Here is a 15,725-nt window from a genome sequence, read left to right on the forward strand (position 1 = left end):
AGAGACAGATTCTGTCTTTTCTCTCCGTGACCTGACCTGACCTCTTGAAAGTAATTCAGGAAGGACACAAACAGTAGAGACAACGTAGCCATAAGCTGCTGTTTCTGAGCAGCCGGTGAAGGGCGGTAATGTCAGCCGGCTGGCGTCCGTCACCGAGAAGGGAGACGACTCCTTTCGCTCCTTACGTAAACGTGAGGAGTCAGGCAGTTATGGTAACACGTTACCGCGGGCCAAGAAATATTCCCATCCCTCATCAGGAACGCACCATTATGCATCAGGACAGATTTATAACGGGTACTTATTGTCAGACGGGAGAATCTTGGAGCGTCTCACAATGTTCGGCGTTCGTATTAAAAGGCGTTCGTCCAGGCCGTAAACACATCTAGACAGCGCTATCTCCCGGCCCCTTCCTCTCCCCCCCTTGGCTGTGCGATCCTCCGTTTCACTTGTATCTCTTTCTGTGTTCTCTCTCTCTCTCCTCAGAATGCAAAGACGTAAACAAGGTGGCGTACTGCCCGCTGGTGCTGAAGTTCAAGTTCTGCAGCCGTGCGTATTTCAGACAGATGTGTTGCAAGACGTGCCAAGGACACTGACTCACCAGGACACTGACCCTCCAGGACACTGACCCTTCAAGACACTGACCCTCCAGGACACTGACCCTTCAAGACACTGACCCTCCAGGACACTGACCCTCCAGGACACTGACCCTCCAGGACACTGACCCTTCAAGACACTGACCCTCCAGGACACTGACCCTCCAGGACACTGACCCTCCAGGACACTGACCCTTCAAGACACTGACCCACCAGGACACTGACCCTCCAGGACACTGACCCTCCAGGACACTGACTCACCAGGACACTGACTCACCAGGACACTGACCCTCCAGGACAATGACTCACCAGGACACTGACTCACCAGGACACTGACCCTCCAGGACACTGACCCTCCAGGACACTGACCCTCCAGGACAATGACTCACCAGGACACTGACTCACCAGGACACTGACCCACCAGGACACTGACCCACCAGGACACTGACCCTCCAGGACACTGACCCTCCAAGACACTGACCCTCCAAGACACTGACCCTCTAGGACACTGACCCTCCAGGACACTGACCCTCCAGGACACTGACCCACCAGGATGGAGACACGGAGGGAGGGAGGGAGTGAGGGAGGGAGGGAGGAGGGAGACCTGGGACGGCACAGTGGAGAAGGAGGCAGACAGTATGATGGAAGCACGGAAGATGAAAGGGAGGGATTCACCCCGTTTCCCCCCCCCCCCCCTCCCACCCCGTTTCCCCCCCCCACACCTGGTCCCCCCGCCGTCACCTTGGAAAAACCAAACCACTGCTCAGCTCCGCACGCTGACACAGAACAGTTTTTATGTTCACTTCTGTGAAGTGGAACTTAAGAGGATCATTTGTTAGTAATGTTATTTTTATTATAATAATAATTATTGATATTATTGTTATCCTTTATTGTCATCCGTTTGTCGTTTTTTTTTTCTTTCTTCAATCCAAAGTGCTGGACACATCACACACGGAGGGTGGACTCGAGGGATGGAGGGATGGAGAGAGGGAGGGGCTGGGGAGGAGAGGAGGATTAGGACTGAGGAACGGTCTGTGTTGGGCTCTTGCTTTAAGACTGTGATGGTGCTACAGGGGCAGACAGACCTCAGCTGGCTCCCCTGCCAGGTACAGACAGTCCCATACATGTACTGTATATTTATTGTACAACTCAAGACAAGGCATAATCGACATATTGTTCTCTTATCGTTTTGTGTCAGATTGGTATATTTAGCCTACTGTAGCCTACAAGGAGGGGTAGTGTTGGTGTGACAGTTCCTGTCGTGATGATGCGCTTCCTGTTTGGAACCGACAGACCAGGTCTCAGATCAGATACAATGTGCTGTGCTGGAAGGAGGTCTGTTTGTGTGTTTTTTTTTGCTGTTGTTTATCCATCCCTGCTGGATGAGAGCTGAGGTCAAGCTGGTCCACTTCTCACTTCATCACACTCAAAACAAAAGCTTGGATCTGTCTGCTTGTGTTCCTGTGTACTTTTTCTGTTGGCTGTTTTCTTCTCTAAATTTCGAGATGCCCACCGGAGCCTCCAGCTACTCTCCCGAGAGAGAGCATCGAGCCCGGGCTGTCAGACACAGGGCCCGGGCTGTCAGACACAGGGCCCAGGCTGTCAGACACAGGGCCCGGGCTGTCAGACACAGGGCCCAGGCTGTCAGACACAGGGCCCGGCCTGTCAGACACAGGGCCCGGGCTGTCAGACACAGGGCCCGGGCTGTCAGACACAGGGCCCGGGCTGTCAGACACAGGGCCCAGGCTGTCAGACACAGGGCCCGGGCTGTCAGACACAGGGCCCGGGCTGTCAGACACAGGGCCCGGGCTGTCAGACACAGGGCCCGGGCTGTCAGACACAGGGCCCGGGCTGTCAGACACAGGGCCCAGGCTGTCAGACACAGGGCCCAGGCTGTCAGACACAGGGCCCGGGCTGTCAGACACAGGGCCCGGCCATCAGACACAGGGCACAGGCTCACTGCTGCAACACTGGGCTTCACCAGTTGGACGGGCTGGGTAGTCCCACTGTTTGGTATTGAAGTAAAGATTTTGAAGGACCTGCATCTTTTTTTTTTTTTTACTACGCATAAATATTCATCCCCTCCTCTGTTTCCTCTCCCTCTCGCCGTCCTCATCCCTCTCTTCCACTCGACACTGAACACAGAACCAACAGTCAACAACACAGCACACTCAACTCAATGCTGTTTCTTTCCTTTCTTCCTTTTTTCTTTTCTTTTCGTTTTTTTTTCTTTTCAATTCCGAATGAGGGATGTTTGTGAGATTCCTGCTCCCTGTGACTGAAGAGCCTTCCCAGGCTCCTGGTGCTATCAAGTGAGTGCTTCTCAAAACCGGTCCAGTCCAGTCAACCAGCCACTGTCAGCTGGCTGGACCTTAGCAATATGAAACAACTCTGTGTCTCCGTTTGGTTAATGCTGGCCATGTTATTGTTTTCGATAGACAATATCTTCTTACCTCACGCTGGGAATTGGCATCGATTAGTTCAGTAGGTATCTGGGGCCCCCGCGCCGCCAGTTGTGTTCAGCCGTGTGGTGGAGCGGGGATGAGAAAGCCCGACCCGAACGGAACGGCTGCCGGTCCCGGCCGTGTGAAAAGGGATCGTCACACACGCGACTCGTTGAAACGAACGCCCCTCCACACAGACATGGACTGTGACGCTGCGGACCTGGCATCAGGGAGGGGCGGTGGCGTGTACGGGGCTGAACACCCCCCCCCCCCCCCCGACAAACTGCTAAACCACACGACCATGTTCCCTTGTTTTGTTGTTGCTGCTGCTGCTACCATTTCGTAGCCACCTTCAGTAGGGCAAATACAGTGTAACGGACATAAGCCGTTTTCATCGTTTGTCAGTCCAACCTTGAACCAGGATGTTTGGAGAGGACAGAGAGAAACTTGAGGAGCATTTGAACTGTTATTGACACTTAAGTGCCGGGCTTCATGACTGGTTTCGGGGTCAATCGTGAGGCTTGAGGTACTTGTCTTCGGGCTGTGGGCCTTCAGACAAAGCCACGTATTACAAACACAACAATACAACTGGTACTTGTCGCTGTGAACCTGGTCGTTTGAATGTCAAAACGCTTACCCTGTACCTACCGTTCAAGAGAGGAAAGACAGACATCATGTGATTAGTCAACGCGTATATTTTATATTCAGTATTAATGTTGGTACACTGTTACTAATTTCCTTTTTTTTCTCCAATTGTAAATTATATGCTAATTTATTGCGTTGTGTCACTTGTCTTACATTTATTTCACTGCATGCAACCTGAAATTTAGCCTAGTAAAAAGAAATGCAGTGAAATATTGGCCCGTCACCAACTTGTTTTAACGTACGTACATTAGGACATTAAAATGAGCAGCTTCAAAGAGACCAGGTGTGGTGGCCGCCTTTTGTTTTATTTACATTTTACATTTAGCAGACGATCTTATCCAGAGCGACTTACAGTAAGTACAGGGACATTCTCCCCCAAGGCAAGTAGGGTGAAGTGCCTTGCCCAAGGACACAACGTCATTTCGCACAGCCGGGAATCGAACCGGTAACCTTCAGATTACTAGCCTGACTCCCTAACCGCTCAGCCACCTGACATCTCACACACAAACACACACACACACACACAGACACACACACACACAATCCCTTTTAAGATCACACTTGTTTGTAGTACAGGGGCATTCCCCCCCGAGGCAAGTAGGGTGAAGTGCCTTGTCCAAGGACACGTCATTTTGCACGGCCAGGAATCAAATCTGCAACCTTCTGATTAATAGCCCGATTCCCTAACCGCTCAGCCATCTAACCCCTCCACTCGACACACACTGCAAAAAATGCCCTGTTGAATTCATGTGCTAAAATTTTAGTTATGACCTTGCTCATTTTGGCTGCCAGAAAGAAAATACAAATTCTCTTGATAAGATTTCTTAAAACAATGTGCCGTTATCTTAAAGTTATCTTAATTCACTAGATAAGCTGTTTATACTAGATACAAGTATTATTGCTGTTTGAAATCTTTATACCAGATTATCACACTCAGATGTAGGGTTTCATCAGTGCAGGATCAGGAAGTGTAAAAATCCCCTAGCTTGACTACCTCACTTCCTGAATACCAGCCCTTGTGTTCTTCCTGCTTCCTACAGTCACACTGACAAAGGGGAGCTCTCCTATGCCGTCTTCACCCACAAACCCAGGCCTGTAGGCAGCTTACATCCGCACTCTGCAGCTAATCTGTGAAGTGGCTGTTATGGAAGGATGTTCTTTCCCCATTGATGGTCTTTAAAGGCTCGGGGCCTCAGCCTGCGATACTCCAGCCTACTTCAGTCCTCCACTTAGTTTCCTGGAGAGAGACTCAGCGGGTCACGGCAGCCCATGGCAGGAGACCAGGAGAGTGGTTCTCACCAGAGAACAACACCATCCATTCACCTCCTGAGAGCGGGCCAGGCTGGAGCCCGGGGGGGGGGAGGGGGGGGGTGTCTGTTCTCACACCAGCACAGACACCCCTCACATCCTCACGCGGAAGCTACTACAATCGAAGATCCCGATCCGTCGATTTGTGTTTGAAGGAACTGCGGTGGGGGACTCCGAGCTGCAGGGTCGGGGTGACGCTCGGAGCTACCCCGGTCTGCAGGGAACCTTCTAGAAGGGACCGGAAGAGAAGGTGCTTCAGCCTGGGAACACCTGCATCTCTCGGTGACCAAACCATGACCCTGCTACCTCCTTGTATGCCTCTAATCTCTCACTTGGGAGGGTTTGGACCCTCCTAGGTAATACGTTTCAAACACACATTATCTATCCCGCTGAGGGAACCCTGTTCTCACACACACACACACACACACACCAAAGCAGGGCCTCCAATTACAGAATGAGACGGACGGCATGTTTGGTCGAATGTAACCAGTTTAGAATACCTGTGAGTCTGGCCCAGCTCCCGTCTCGCTGACTGGGCCGCATGGGGCTGTGATTACATTAGAGCGCTAGACACTGTCGTCCCTGTTGCAGAGACGGAGAGAGGCTCTTTGAACGGAGAGAAGGGGGGGGGGGTAGAGGAGAGAGGGTCCAGGGAGATTAATTAAGCAGCCGCTCGCTAACCACAAGCAACGAGTTGGCTGTTTAGATGACACACTCGCACACACAAAACCAAGCGACCGTGGATATACAGACACAGATATGGATATGCACAGGACTCTCTCTCACACACACACACACACACACACACACACACACACACACAGACACAGTTGTTTACATGCCATTCTCTTTTCAGCCACAACAGAGAAGAGGTGACGTAGAATGCAGAAAGAAATGGCATTCCTTTTGATTTGGTATATTTCTTTAAAATGCCATATATGGATGCTCTGGAGCTGAACTAGCACGAGGGGGACCAGAACAGACAGCTTCTCCTTCTGAGTTGCTCCGCATGGGGTTCTTGTTATGGACGGGACGTGTGTGGATCACTGTAACATAACAATCCCGGTTACTGAAGACTATTCAAGACCTGTGTGTAATGTAATAGGAGTATTTAACCATCGACTTGTTCATGCCATCGTAGCATGTCATCAGTCATGCACACCTTCGCTGTTTTTACACTCTTTCTCCCTCTCTCTATCCCTCTCTCTCCAACTGTCTGTCTGTCTCTCTCTCGCTGTCTATCTGTCTCTCTGTCTGTCTGTCTCTAAAGCTGTCGAGCGGATAATATTAGCCTCCCTGACACAAGCCATGTGTGTGAAGCAGAACAAGTGCTGATGTGATTTGCCAGTACATTAGATAGATGAGAGGTGGGAGATCTCAGTTGCAGCTGCTGATAAGACGTGTGGAGGAGAGGAGGACCAGATGACACGTCCACACCCAGGGAGACTGCACTCCTCCAGGACCCACGCTGACACTGATGGAAGCCAGGGGTTACCCATATCAGCCATACACACTCAGAATACTTTCTAACAATGCATACTGTACCAGAAAAGCGTTCCAAGATTTATGATTTCAAAGTGCCTCCACTTGAATCAACACACACACACACACCGTTGTTTGCTTGGAGGGGAATCCTGGACTGCGTCAGAATCTCCTGGAAGACATTTGGTGGTTGAAGCTAGGACGCCAGAGCGGAGATGAACACGCTGGGATGGTAATGATCTTCCTCACCTCCGGGCCTGGACCAGGTTATCTGCTGGGTTGGGCTGGGCTAGGCTAGGCTAGGCTAGGACAGGCTGGTCTGGGGGTCTCTTTGGGCTGAGCTGGGGTGAGCTAGGCTAGGCCAGGCTAGGCTAGGCTAGGCTAGGCTAATATGAATTAGTCTGTGCTGAGCTAGGCAGGGCTCGCCTGAGGACACTGCTCTCTGGCCTGGAGCCGTGATAACAGCATTCGTCAGGCCTCTGATCCCCCCCCCCCTGTGTTCCTCCTGGCTGTTTGCAAGACCTTTCTCCTACTGCGGGGGTGTGAGGATTAACACGATGACAAACCCCCCCCATTGCTCCGCCAAGACTTATCGCCGCCAATCAAAGCTTCCGCGAAACTCCGGTGTCGTCGGTGAGTGCATGGAGTGTTCCGGACACGGTTCCATGTGAGGGGAACCAGGGCTCGGTCCCCGCTGCTCCCTGTAGTGTGACTGGAGACGGTGCATGTGTGACCGCAGGGGGTCTGACAGGAAGGAATGCTGGTCTGGGCTGGGGGAGAACAAGGTTCCAACCATAGATATATATAAAGACTAGATGTCTTACGGCGGAGTCTAGAACGTCCGCACATGGCGGCCATCTTGCTACAGTCAACTCGCTCACCCATAACATTGTGTTGATGCTACATGTACTTTTTAAATGACCATAACTTGCAATCAATTTTCAACCGATTTGGTTTGTTATCAACGTCAGAGATGTCGTTATGCCACTGCATACTTATATTCTATAAAAAAATAAAAACATAATTATTCATAAGTATGCAGTGGAAAAAGGTTGGGTTTGGAAAAGGGCAGGCGCTTAGAAAAATAATAATACTTGGCAGTTGATTGGATGAGCCATCTGTCTATCACCGTCCATCACGGACTAACTTCAACCACGCCTGTAGCTGCCTAGGTTCAGGATTCTGATTGGTCCGAACCACTGTCACAAAAATACAATCGTGAAATAGAATCCTACATATGGCCTTCCAATGCATGTGTTTCTGACTGTGTCCCCCAGTCATTACATTTACATTTAGTGATTTAGCACAGTGGTTCTCAACCCTGGTCCTCAAGTACTCCCTGTCCTGCATGTTTTAGATGTGTCCCTGCTCCAACACACCTGATTCAAATGAATGGTCGTTAGCAGGCTTCTGCATAAATAGATAACGACCCATTAATTTGAATCAGGTGTGTTGGAGCAGGGAAACATCTAAAACATGCAGGACAGGGAGTACTTGAGGACCAGGGTTGAGAACCACTGATTTAGCAGACGCTCTTATCCAGAGCGACTTACAGTAAGTACAGGGACATTCCTCCGAGGCAAGTAGGATGAAGTGCCTTGACCACGGACAGGAATCGACCCGGCAACCTTCTGATTAATAGCCCGATTCCCTAACCGCTCAGCCATCTGACTCCCACTCTTAGAGTCAGTCTGACTCCAGTCAGTGTGTCTCTGCTGGGTGACAGGGGCCGTGACGTCCATCAGTCCTCTGGCTGGCTGCAGCGCAGCAGGTCACCTTCAGGGAAGGCTGCTCCCCTTCCAATCATACCCTCCGTCGCCGGGCAGAACTCGAGGCGGGCAGGTAAGTAGATTAGGTGGATTGAGAGTTCAACAAATCGATAGACAATCACTTAGGCTGGACGGCACACAGCCAAGAGAGCTCTCAAGTGCGGGTGGGCTTTGATGAGACTTGTGTGTGTGTGCGCATGCTGTTTGTGTGTGTGTGTGTAACCGAATCCCCATGAGCACAGAGGACAGCGAAGGAACAGCAGTTCCTCAAGTGAAGACTCATCTACTTGCAAGCCCACGGTCATTCTGATCAAGAGTGAATTATGCAACGATTCAGACTCCTCTGTTCCCTCTCTCCATAAGCTGATGAGCCCAGCTAATGAATGACCGTAGACTAATGAGTATGAATGGGGATGGGTCTATAATGACAACACAGGAGACCTACTGCTCTCGGTTACACTGCAAACCCCCAGGAAGATGGTTTACGCAAAACTGATTTCATTAAACTAAGTATTCCAATCTCTTAGGGAAAATAATTTGAAAGAAAACTCTGAATTGACTAATTCATAGATTGTATAAGTTATTTACTTGAAAGTAGAAATCGTTGAGATTACTTAAATAGTCTGATGTTATTAGTTTCCACACAAGTTATGAGTATGCTGAATTTGTTGGGTTTAAGGTGTATTACAGGCCGCCTAGAAACATTGTGATGCTGGTCGGAATATGACGACAATGAGAGGTTAGACTTACCACTTTGGGTAAAGGACATCGGTTGAAGAATTTGAAATACACCTGGTGCTGGCTTAAACGGGGCTTGGCTCCAAGTCATAAACGTGTAATTAACTGATTTGATTGTTAAAATAACACTGTGGTGTAAAACAGCCTTTTATGAGGGAGGTGATAGAAAGTTAACTTTGTGACGTGAGTCATAAAGATTGTCCTCCATGCTTGTCTTCTTAATGCAGTTCCACGTTCATTGTAACTGTCGCGTCATACACTCCATGACCCACTTAAGGGGAACAATTACATTAGGCTTTCTTTTTTTAACTTCGAATCATTTTGGCACTGTAAAACAACCTGAAGCAGTTCATTTGATGTTCAAGGTGGTTGAAGTACAGATGTTGACAGATTGATCAACATCTGTTCAAGGTTAAGGTGAACACATTAGGTCACACGAATGCCGCGAACTGTCCCAGTTGCGTGTCCATGGCGATGGATCTCCTGCTATGTGGGTGTAAATAAGAAAGTTAACCAGAGGACACAGACAGAGTTGGAAAACTGGCAGGTAGGATATCTGGCAAACTCATCTTCCTTAATGTTGTCTACTCTTCCTTTGCCGCTCCAGTTTCAGAGCTTTGATCCTATCTCATCCCCACGGGAACCAAAAGAGAGTCCCAGGATATGACATCAGAACTCACAGGAAGTTCACAAACATATCCATATCGCGGGACTACACGCTTTCAGTGGCTATCTGTGAACCTTTCCTCGATTTCCACCAGATTTAAACCCTGAATCCTCCTATGTTTGATAGAAGAACCATTCAAGGATTCCTACAACCGAAGTCCAGCCCAGAGGGTTGTAGGCAGAGCACTGCCATTCCAGACACGGAACACCAGAGCTGCTCTGTCTAAGCACCTGAGTGAACTTGACCAAAAATGTACATACTGGAGAGGACAAGTATGCGCAAAGAGATAGGTGTGTGTGTGTTTTATGGCAACCAATAGCAGATAGACAACCACTCGCTTGCCCTCCATCTATCACTTTTCTCCTCACCTGGGGCTCTGTCCACAGTGGTGTGAACACACAGGTTACATACCTGAGAGGCCGGGACTAGAACAGAGGCTGGGATTGGAACAGAGGCCAGGAGAGGCCGGGATTGGAACAAAGGCCAGGAGAGGCTGGGATTGGAACAGAGGCTGGGATTGGAACAGAGGCCAGGAGAGGCCGGGATTGGAACAGAGGCCAGGAGAGGCTGGGATTGGAACAGAGGCCAGCAGAGGCTGGGATTGGAACAGAGGCCAGGAGAGGCCGGGATTGGAACAGGGGCCAGGAGAGGCTGGGATTGGAACAGAGGCCAGGAGAGGCTGGGATTGGAACAGAGGCCGGGATTGGAACAGAGGCCAGGAGAGGCTGGGATTGGAACAGAGGCCGGGATTAGAACAGAGGCCAGGAGAGGCTGGGATTGGAACAGAGGCCAGGAGAGGCTGGGATTGGAACAGAGGCCAGGAGAGGCTGGGATTGGAACAGGGGCCAGGAGAGGCTGGGATTGGAACAGGGGCCAGGAGAGGCTGGGATTGGAACAGAGGCCAGGAGAGGCTGGGATTGGAACAGAGGCCAGGAGAGGCCGGGATTGGAACAGAGGCCAGGAGAGGCTGGGATTGGAACAGGGGCCAGGAGAGGCTGGGATTGGAACAGAGGCCAGGAGAGGCTGGGATTGGAACAGAGGCCAAGAGAGGCTGGGACTGTAACAGAGGCCAGGAGAGGCTGGGACTGTAACAGAGGCCAGGAGAGGCTGGGACTGTAACAGAGGCCAGGAGAGGCTGGGACTGTAACAGAGGCCAGGAGAGGCCGGGATTGGAACAGAGGCCGGGATTGGAACAGAGGCCAGGAGAGGCTGGGATTGGAACAGAGGCCGGGATTAGAACAGAGGCCAGGAGAGGCTGGGATTGGAACAGAGGCCAGGAGAGGCTGGGATTGGAACAGAGGCCAGGAGAGGCTGGGATTGGAACAGGGGCCAGGAGAGGCTGGGATTGGAACAGGGGCCAGGAGAGGAACAGAGGCCGGGATTGGAACAGAGGCCAGGAGAGGCTGGGATTGGAACAGAGGCCGGGATTAGAACAGAGGCCAGGAGAGGCTGGGATTGGAACAGAGGCCAGGAGAGGCTGGGATTGGAACAGAGGCCAGGAGAGGCTGGGATTGGAACAGGGGCCAGGAGAGGCTGGGATTGGAACAGGGGCCAGGAGAGGCTGGGATTGGAACAGAGGCCAGGAGAGGCTGGGATTGGAACAGAGGCCAGGAGAGGCCGGGATTGGAACAGAGGCCAGGAGAGGCTGGGATTGGAACAGGGGCCAGGAGAGGCTGGGATTGGAACAGAGGCCAGGAGAGGCTGGGATTGGAACAGAGGCCAAGAGAGGCTGGGACTGTAACAGAGGCCAGGAGAGGCTGGGACTGTAACAGAGGCCAGGAGAGGCTGGGACTGTAACAGAGGCCAGGAGAGGCTGGGACTGTAACAGAGGCCAGGAGAGGCTGGGATTGGAACAGAGGCCAGGAGAGGCTGGGATTGGAACAGAGGCCAGGAGAGGCTGGGATTGGAACAGGGGCCAGGAGAGGCTGGGATTGGAACAGGGGCCAGGAGAGGCTGGGATTGGAACAGAGGCCGGGATTGGAACAGAGGCCAGGAGAGGCTGGGATTGGAACAGAGGCCGGGATTAGAACAGAGGCCAGGAGAGGCTGGGATTGGAACAGAGGCCAGGAGAGGCTGGGATTGGAACAGAGGCCAGGAGAGGCTGGGATTGGAACAGGGGCCAGGAGAGGCTGGGATTGGAACAGGGGCCAGGAGAGGCTGGGATTGGAACAGAGGCCAGGAGAGGCTGGGATTGGAACAGAGGCCAGGAGAGGCCGGGATTGGAACAGAGGCCAGGAGAGGCTGGGATTGGAACAGGGGCCAGGAGAGGCTGGGATTGGAACAGAGGCCAGGAGAGGCTGGGATTGGAACAGAGGCCAAGAGAGGCTGGGACTGTAACAGAGGCCAGGAGAGGCTGGGACTGTAACAGAGGCCAGGAGAGGCTGGGACTGTAACAGAGGCCAGGAGAGGCTGGGACTGTAACAGAGGCCAGGAGAGGCCGGGATTGGAACAGAGGTCAGGAGAGGCCGGGATTGGAACAGAGGCCAGGAGAGGCCGGGATTGGAACAGGGGCCAGGAGAGGCTGGGATTGGAACAGAGGCCAGGAGAGGCTGGGACTGTAACAGAGGCCAGGAGAGGCTGGGACTGTAACAGAGGCCAGGAGAGGCTGGGACTGTAAAAGAGGCCAGGAGAGGCTGGGACTGTAACAGAGGCCAGGAGAGGCCGGGATTGGAACAGAGGCCAGGAGAGGCCGGGATTGGAACAGAGGCCAGGAGAGGCTGGGATTGGGACAGAGGCCAGGAGAGGCTGGGACTGTAACAGAGCCCAGGAGAGGCCGGGATTGGAACAGAGGCCAGGAGAGGCTGGGATTGGAACAGAGGCCAGGAGAGGCCGGGATTGGAACAGAGCCCAGGAGAGGCTGGGATTGGAACAGAGGCCAGGAGAGGCCGGGATTGGGAATTGCTCTGTTCAGACAGAAGCTCAAGAAGCCTTAAGACTTGAATTTGAAACACTAAATACCAACCAATCCTCTTTCAGTTGTTTTCCAAAATGTGGTAGAAATGTATCCAGACCTTAAATGGAAATATTTCGACAGAGTCCAACTGGAAGGTTAGTTAACAACCACCCAGCATGTAATTCAATGCAAAATATTCATTCAGTTCAAGGTAAAGTATTTCTGAGGTTTCACTTCTAGAGTTTAACCTTGGTCTTGGTTGTAGTCTTGGGCTTAATTTATTGTTTTGACTGGTTCCTTTCTATGCTTAAGGATATTAGGGAAATAGTATTCATTCCTGATCGGTCTCGACCAGTTCTCCTGGTGTTGGAGTTTTCATGGGCAGGCTTCATCTGAATCCGACGCTTGGCATGGTAGAGGAAAAGATTCTGTGGTTTTGTTAATACTGTTGCTTCAATACCCTCCCCCCCCGTCCTCCCTCAAACCTGGGAATATGATGCAGGATCATATTCCACCTCCTGGTTGGCATATCTCTAGCCCCTTCAGCGGCACATCTTTAATGAGGTGTGTCAAAGATGCCCCTGCGTCGGCCATTTTGGCTCAGGACAGCCGACTCCAGCCCCGACAAAACCCCCTCTGGCTCCCAGCCTTGAAGAGCAGCCAGCCAGAGACTGTTTTCTAATACTTCATCATCTCGGGGAGCCTTCACAGTGGCGCATGCTAGCTTGGCTCGGCTGTAATGCAAGAAGCACATTTTGGAGGATATCGTACAAAGTCGAGGGGGAGAGGGAGGGAGGGAGGGAGGGAGGAGGGGGAGGAAAACCTGGCTGCCGAAAAATAAATCTCATAAAGCAGCAGTGTAATATGATCCATGACATGAGGACATTTACGCAGGTTAACCTTGCCGAAGGGGGGAGACCCATTGGTCCAGGACTTTGTCTAGCCTGGCCGCATGCCACTCCGCGTTCCTTGGTTTCGACCAGTAGCCTTCAAAGGCTGAGATAAATAAGTTACTCCCAGGGCACCTCGCTGAGAAACGAGTACGTTGTCCTTCTGTCCTTGAGTTCAGAGTACCACTGGCCATTAGGCAGAAGTGCCTGCAGTCGTTTGTCTCCAACGCGCCCTCTTTGAACACCTTCCCCCATGACTCACGGAGATCACTCTTCCTCTCTCTCTCTCTCTCTCTTTCTGTGTCTCTCTCTCTCTCTCTCTCTCTCTCACACTCTCTCTCTCTCTCACTCTCACACACAGCTGTCCCTCTCTCCAAGGATGTTATGCCAGGCAGGGAGGACTTGCGGTGTGGGTTAGAGATCAGGCACTTTGTGGCCCTTTCCACTTCCTCCGACAGCAGGCTGTCCTGCTCCCCCCGACAGGACAGTCTCCGTGGGGACATTAACACACGAGGAGGGCAGGGGTGAAAGGTCAAAGGACGTGGAAAAACATGGCGGATATATTGTGACTTGGCCGACTGTGTCTGCATTGTCAAACGACAGCTAGTAACTAGGTAGGTCATGTAAACAGACAACGCAACACTTCCAAAGTTGTGATGACAGTCACATGTGGTTTTGAACACAACAGTGGTTCAGGATAATAATCCTAACATATTCATATAGCAGACACATGGTACAGGGAGAGATTTGAACCTGTGAAGTTCTCTAACCACTGAGATATATACCCTCCCACCCAGTCTACAGTCCCAAACAATCCTCCACAGAAGACAGGAACAAACCGAGAGAGGCAGGAGAGATCAGAGAGAGAGGAAGGATTAGGCGTCTATTTTTAGCCTTTGTCCACAAGGGCAGTGGGAGATAGTGGTCGTGGAATAGCATGATAATGCTATTACTGTTCCATCTCATCCCCGACAGTCACGAGACCAGCTGTGAGGAGAGGTATTTCCTGCCTTGAACCCGGCGACGACAAGCAGTGGCATGTTAAGTATTCTGCTGGTGTTGCTATAGAGGAGTGACATTGTCTTGTCTCTCTCCCCCCCCCCCCCCCCCACCTTCCTTTCACACACATAACTCCGACTGAGCAAGTGTCGGGCTCCATCCCCGACTCCACCTCCGCCACCCAACCTCGCGGGGAACCCGAGGACTTCCACGGGGCTGGTTCCTTCTCGTCGCGAGCGACGAATCCATTAAAGCCGTTCATTCCATGTGAGAGGAGCGCGGGACCGGGGACCTGTCCTAACCGAAAGAGGCCCTCAAGAGTAGCTAGTCAGACTACTGTGCGTGTTCTGACGAATCTCACCTGGTTTACATTTGCCATGAGCCGGCCCGCCGCTGCTCTCGTACTGTAACATGAACTCTCCTTCCTGTTCCATATGAAAATCGAAGCGGGATCCCAGGGGAGCCGTAAAGGGAAGCGTCTCGAATGGAACGCACCCCACCCCCCCACCCCCCTCCATGCCTGCTTTCTGCTGGACCCGGAGCACGGCAGTGAGACAGACAAAGCAGGAGAAAGGAAAATGTCTGGTCTGTGAGGAGGAGGGGCGAGGCAGGCTTGTGTCCACGCGAGGCCGGTTGAAATGACAGTTGGACCAGGAAGGAAGTTCTACAGGCTGAGTCATGGATTTAATAGATCTTTAATACCCCTCTTCACAGCTGCCCGCAGAGAACTCTTTATGGTTCCAGTCAAGGCCACTCATATAGACTCATACTCCCCCTGGTCCAAGTCTCCTCTAACTCTCTTTGGGCTTTCATCTGCCTCTATCCTGCCTCTGATCTGCCTCTGATCTTCCTCTCCGTGTCCAGCACACCACTGCTTTGCAGAATAAAACAGACTGTTGATTTCAGTAATAAGTTTCATTTATTGTGAGTGAACAAAAGAAACAGGCAGAATGACACTGATGACAGGTATAGCAAAATTTGAACTAGAAAAAAAACGATTCTTTTTCTTGGGATACATTGTCAAATGACGGGATTTCTTCTGGAGAGAAGTTATAACTCAACATCACTGTTGATTTACCTTGGGATTTCACACCTTGGCATTCCTCCACCGCTCGAAACATTTGTACATACAGTATAATACAAATCCAATGTCCACGGACAACTAGCTCTCAGATCCCTACTGTAGAATGACAAGCAGCGGAGCGTTCCAGAACCCTGACACGCAGGTAGGTCCCATCCCCTTCTGGATCGTTCTGTACTCAGGTGAGCGCCAGATGTTAAACGCAGCTTAAAAAAA

The 15,725-nt window shown here is 51.5% G+C and overlaps 1 protein-coding gene across 1 annotated transcript in view; it reads left to right on the forward strand.

Moving 5' to 3' along the window:
- adamts6 (ADAM metallopeptidase with thrombospondin type 1 motif, 6) overlaps window positions 1-2,267 on the forward strand; it is a 42,288-nt gene extending 40,021 nt beyond the window's left edge. The window contains exon 23 of the mRNA XM_062484811.1: window positions 484-2,267. Coding sequence (XP_062340795.1) covers window positions 484-593 — 110 coding nt within the window. The 3' untranslated portion in view covers window positions 594-2,267. The remainder of the gene's footprint in view (window positions 1-483) is intronic.
- The last annotated feature ends 13,458 nt before the right edge of the window (window positions 2,268-15,725 follow it).

This window comes from Osmerus eperlanus, chromosome 18 (genome assembly GCF_963692335.1).
Source record: "Osmerus eperlanus chromosome 18, fOsmEpe2.1, whole genome shotgun sequence".
NCBI lineage: Eukaryota > Metazoa > Chordata > Actinopteri > Osmeriformes > Osmeridae > Osmerus > Osmerus eperlanus.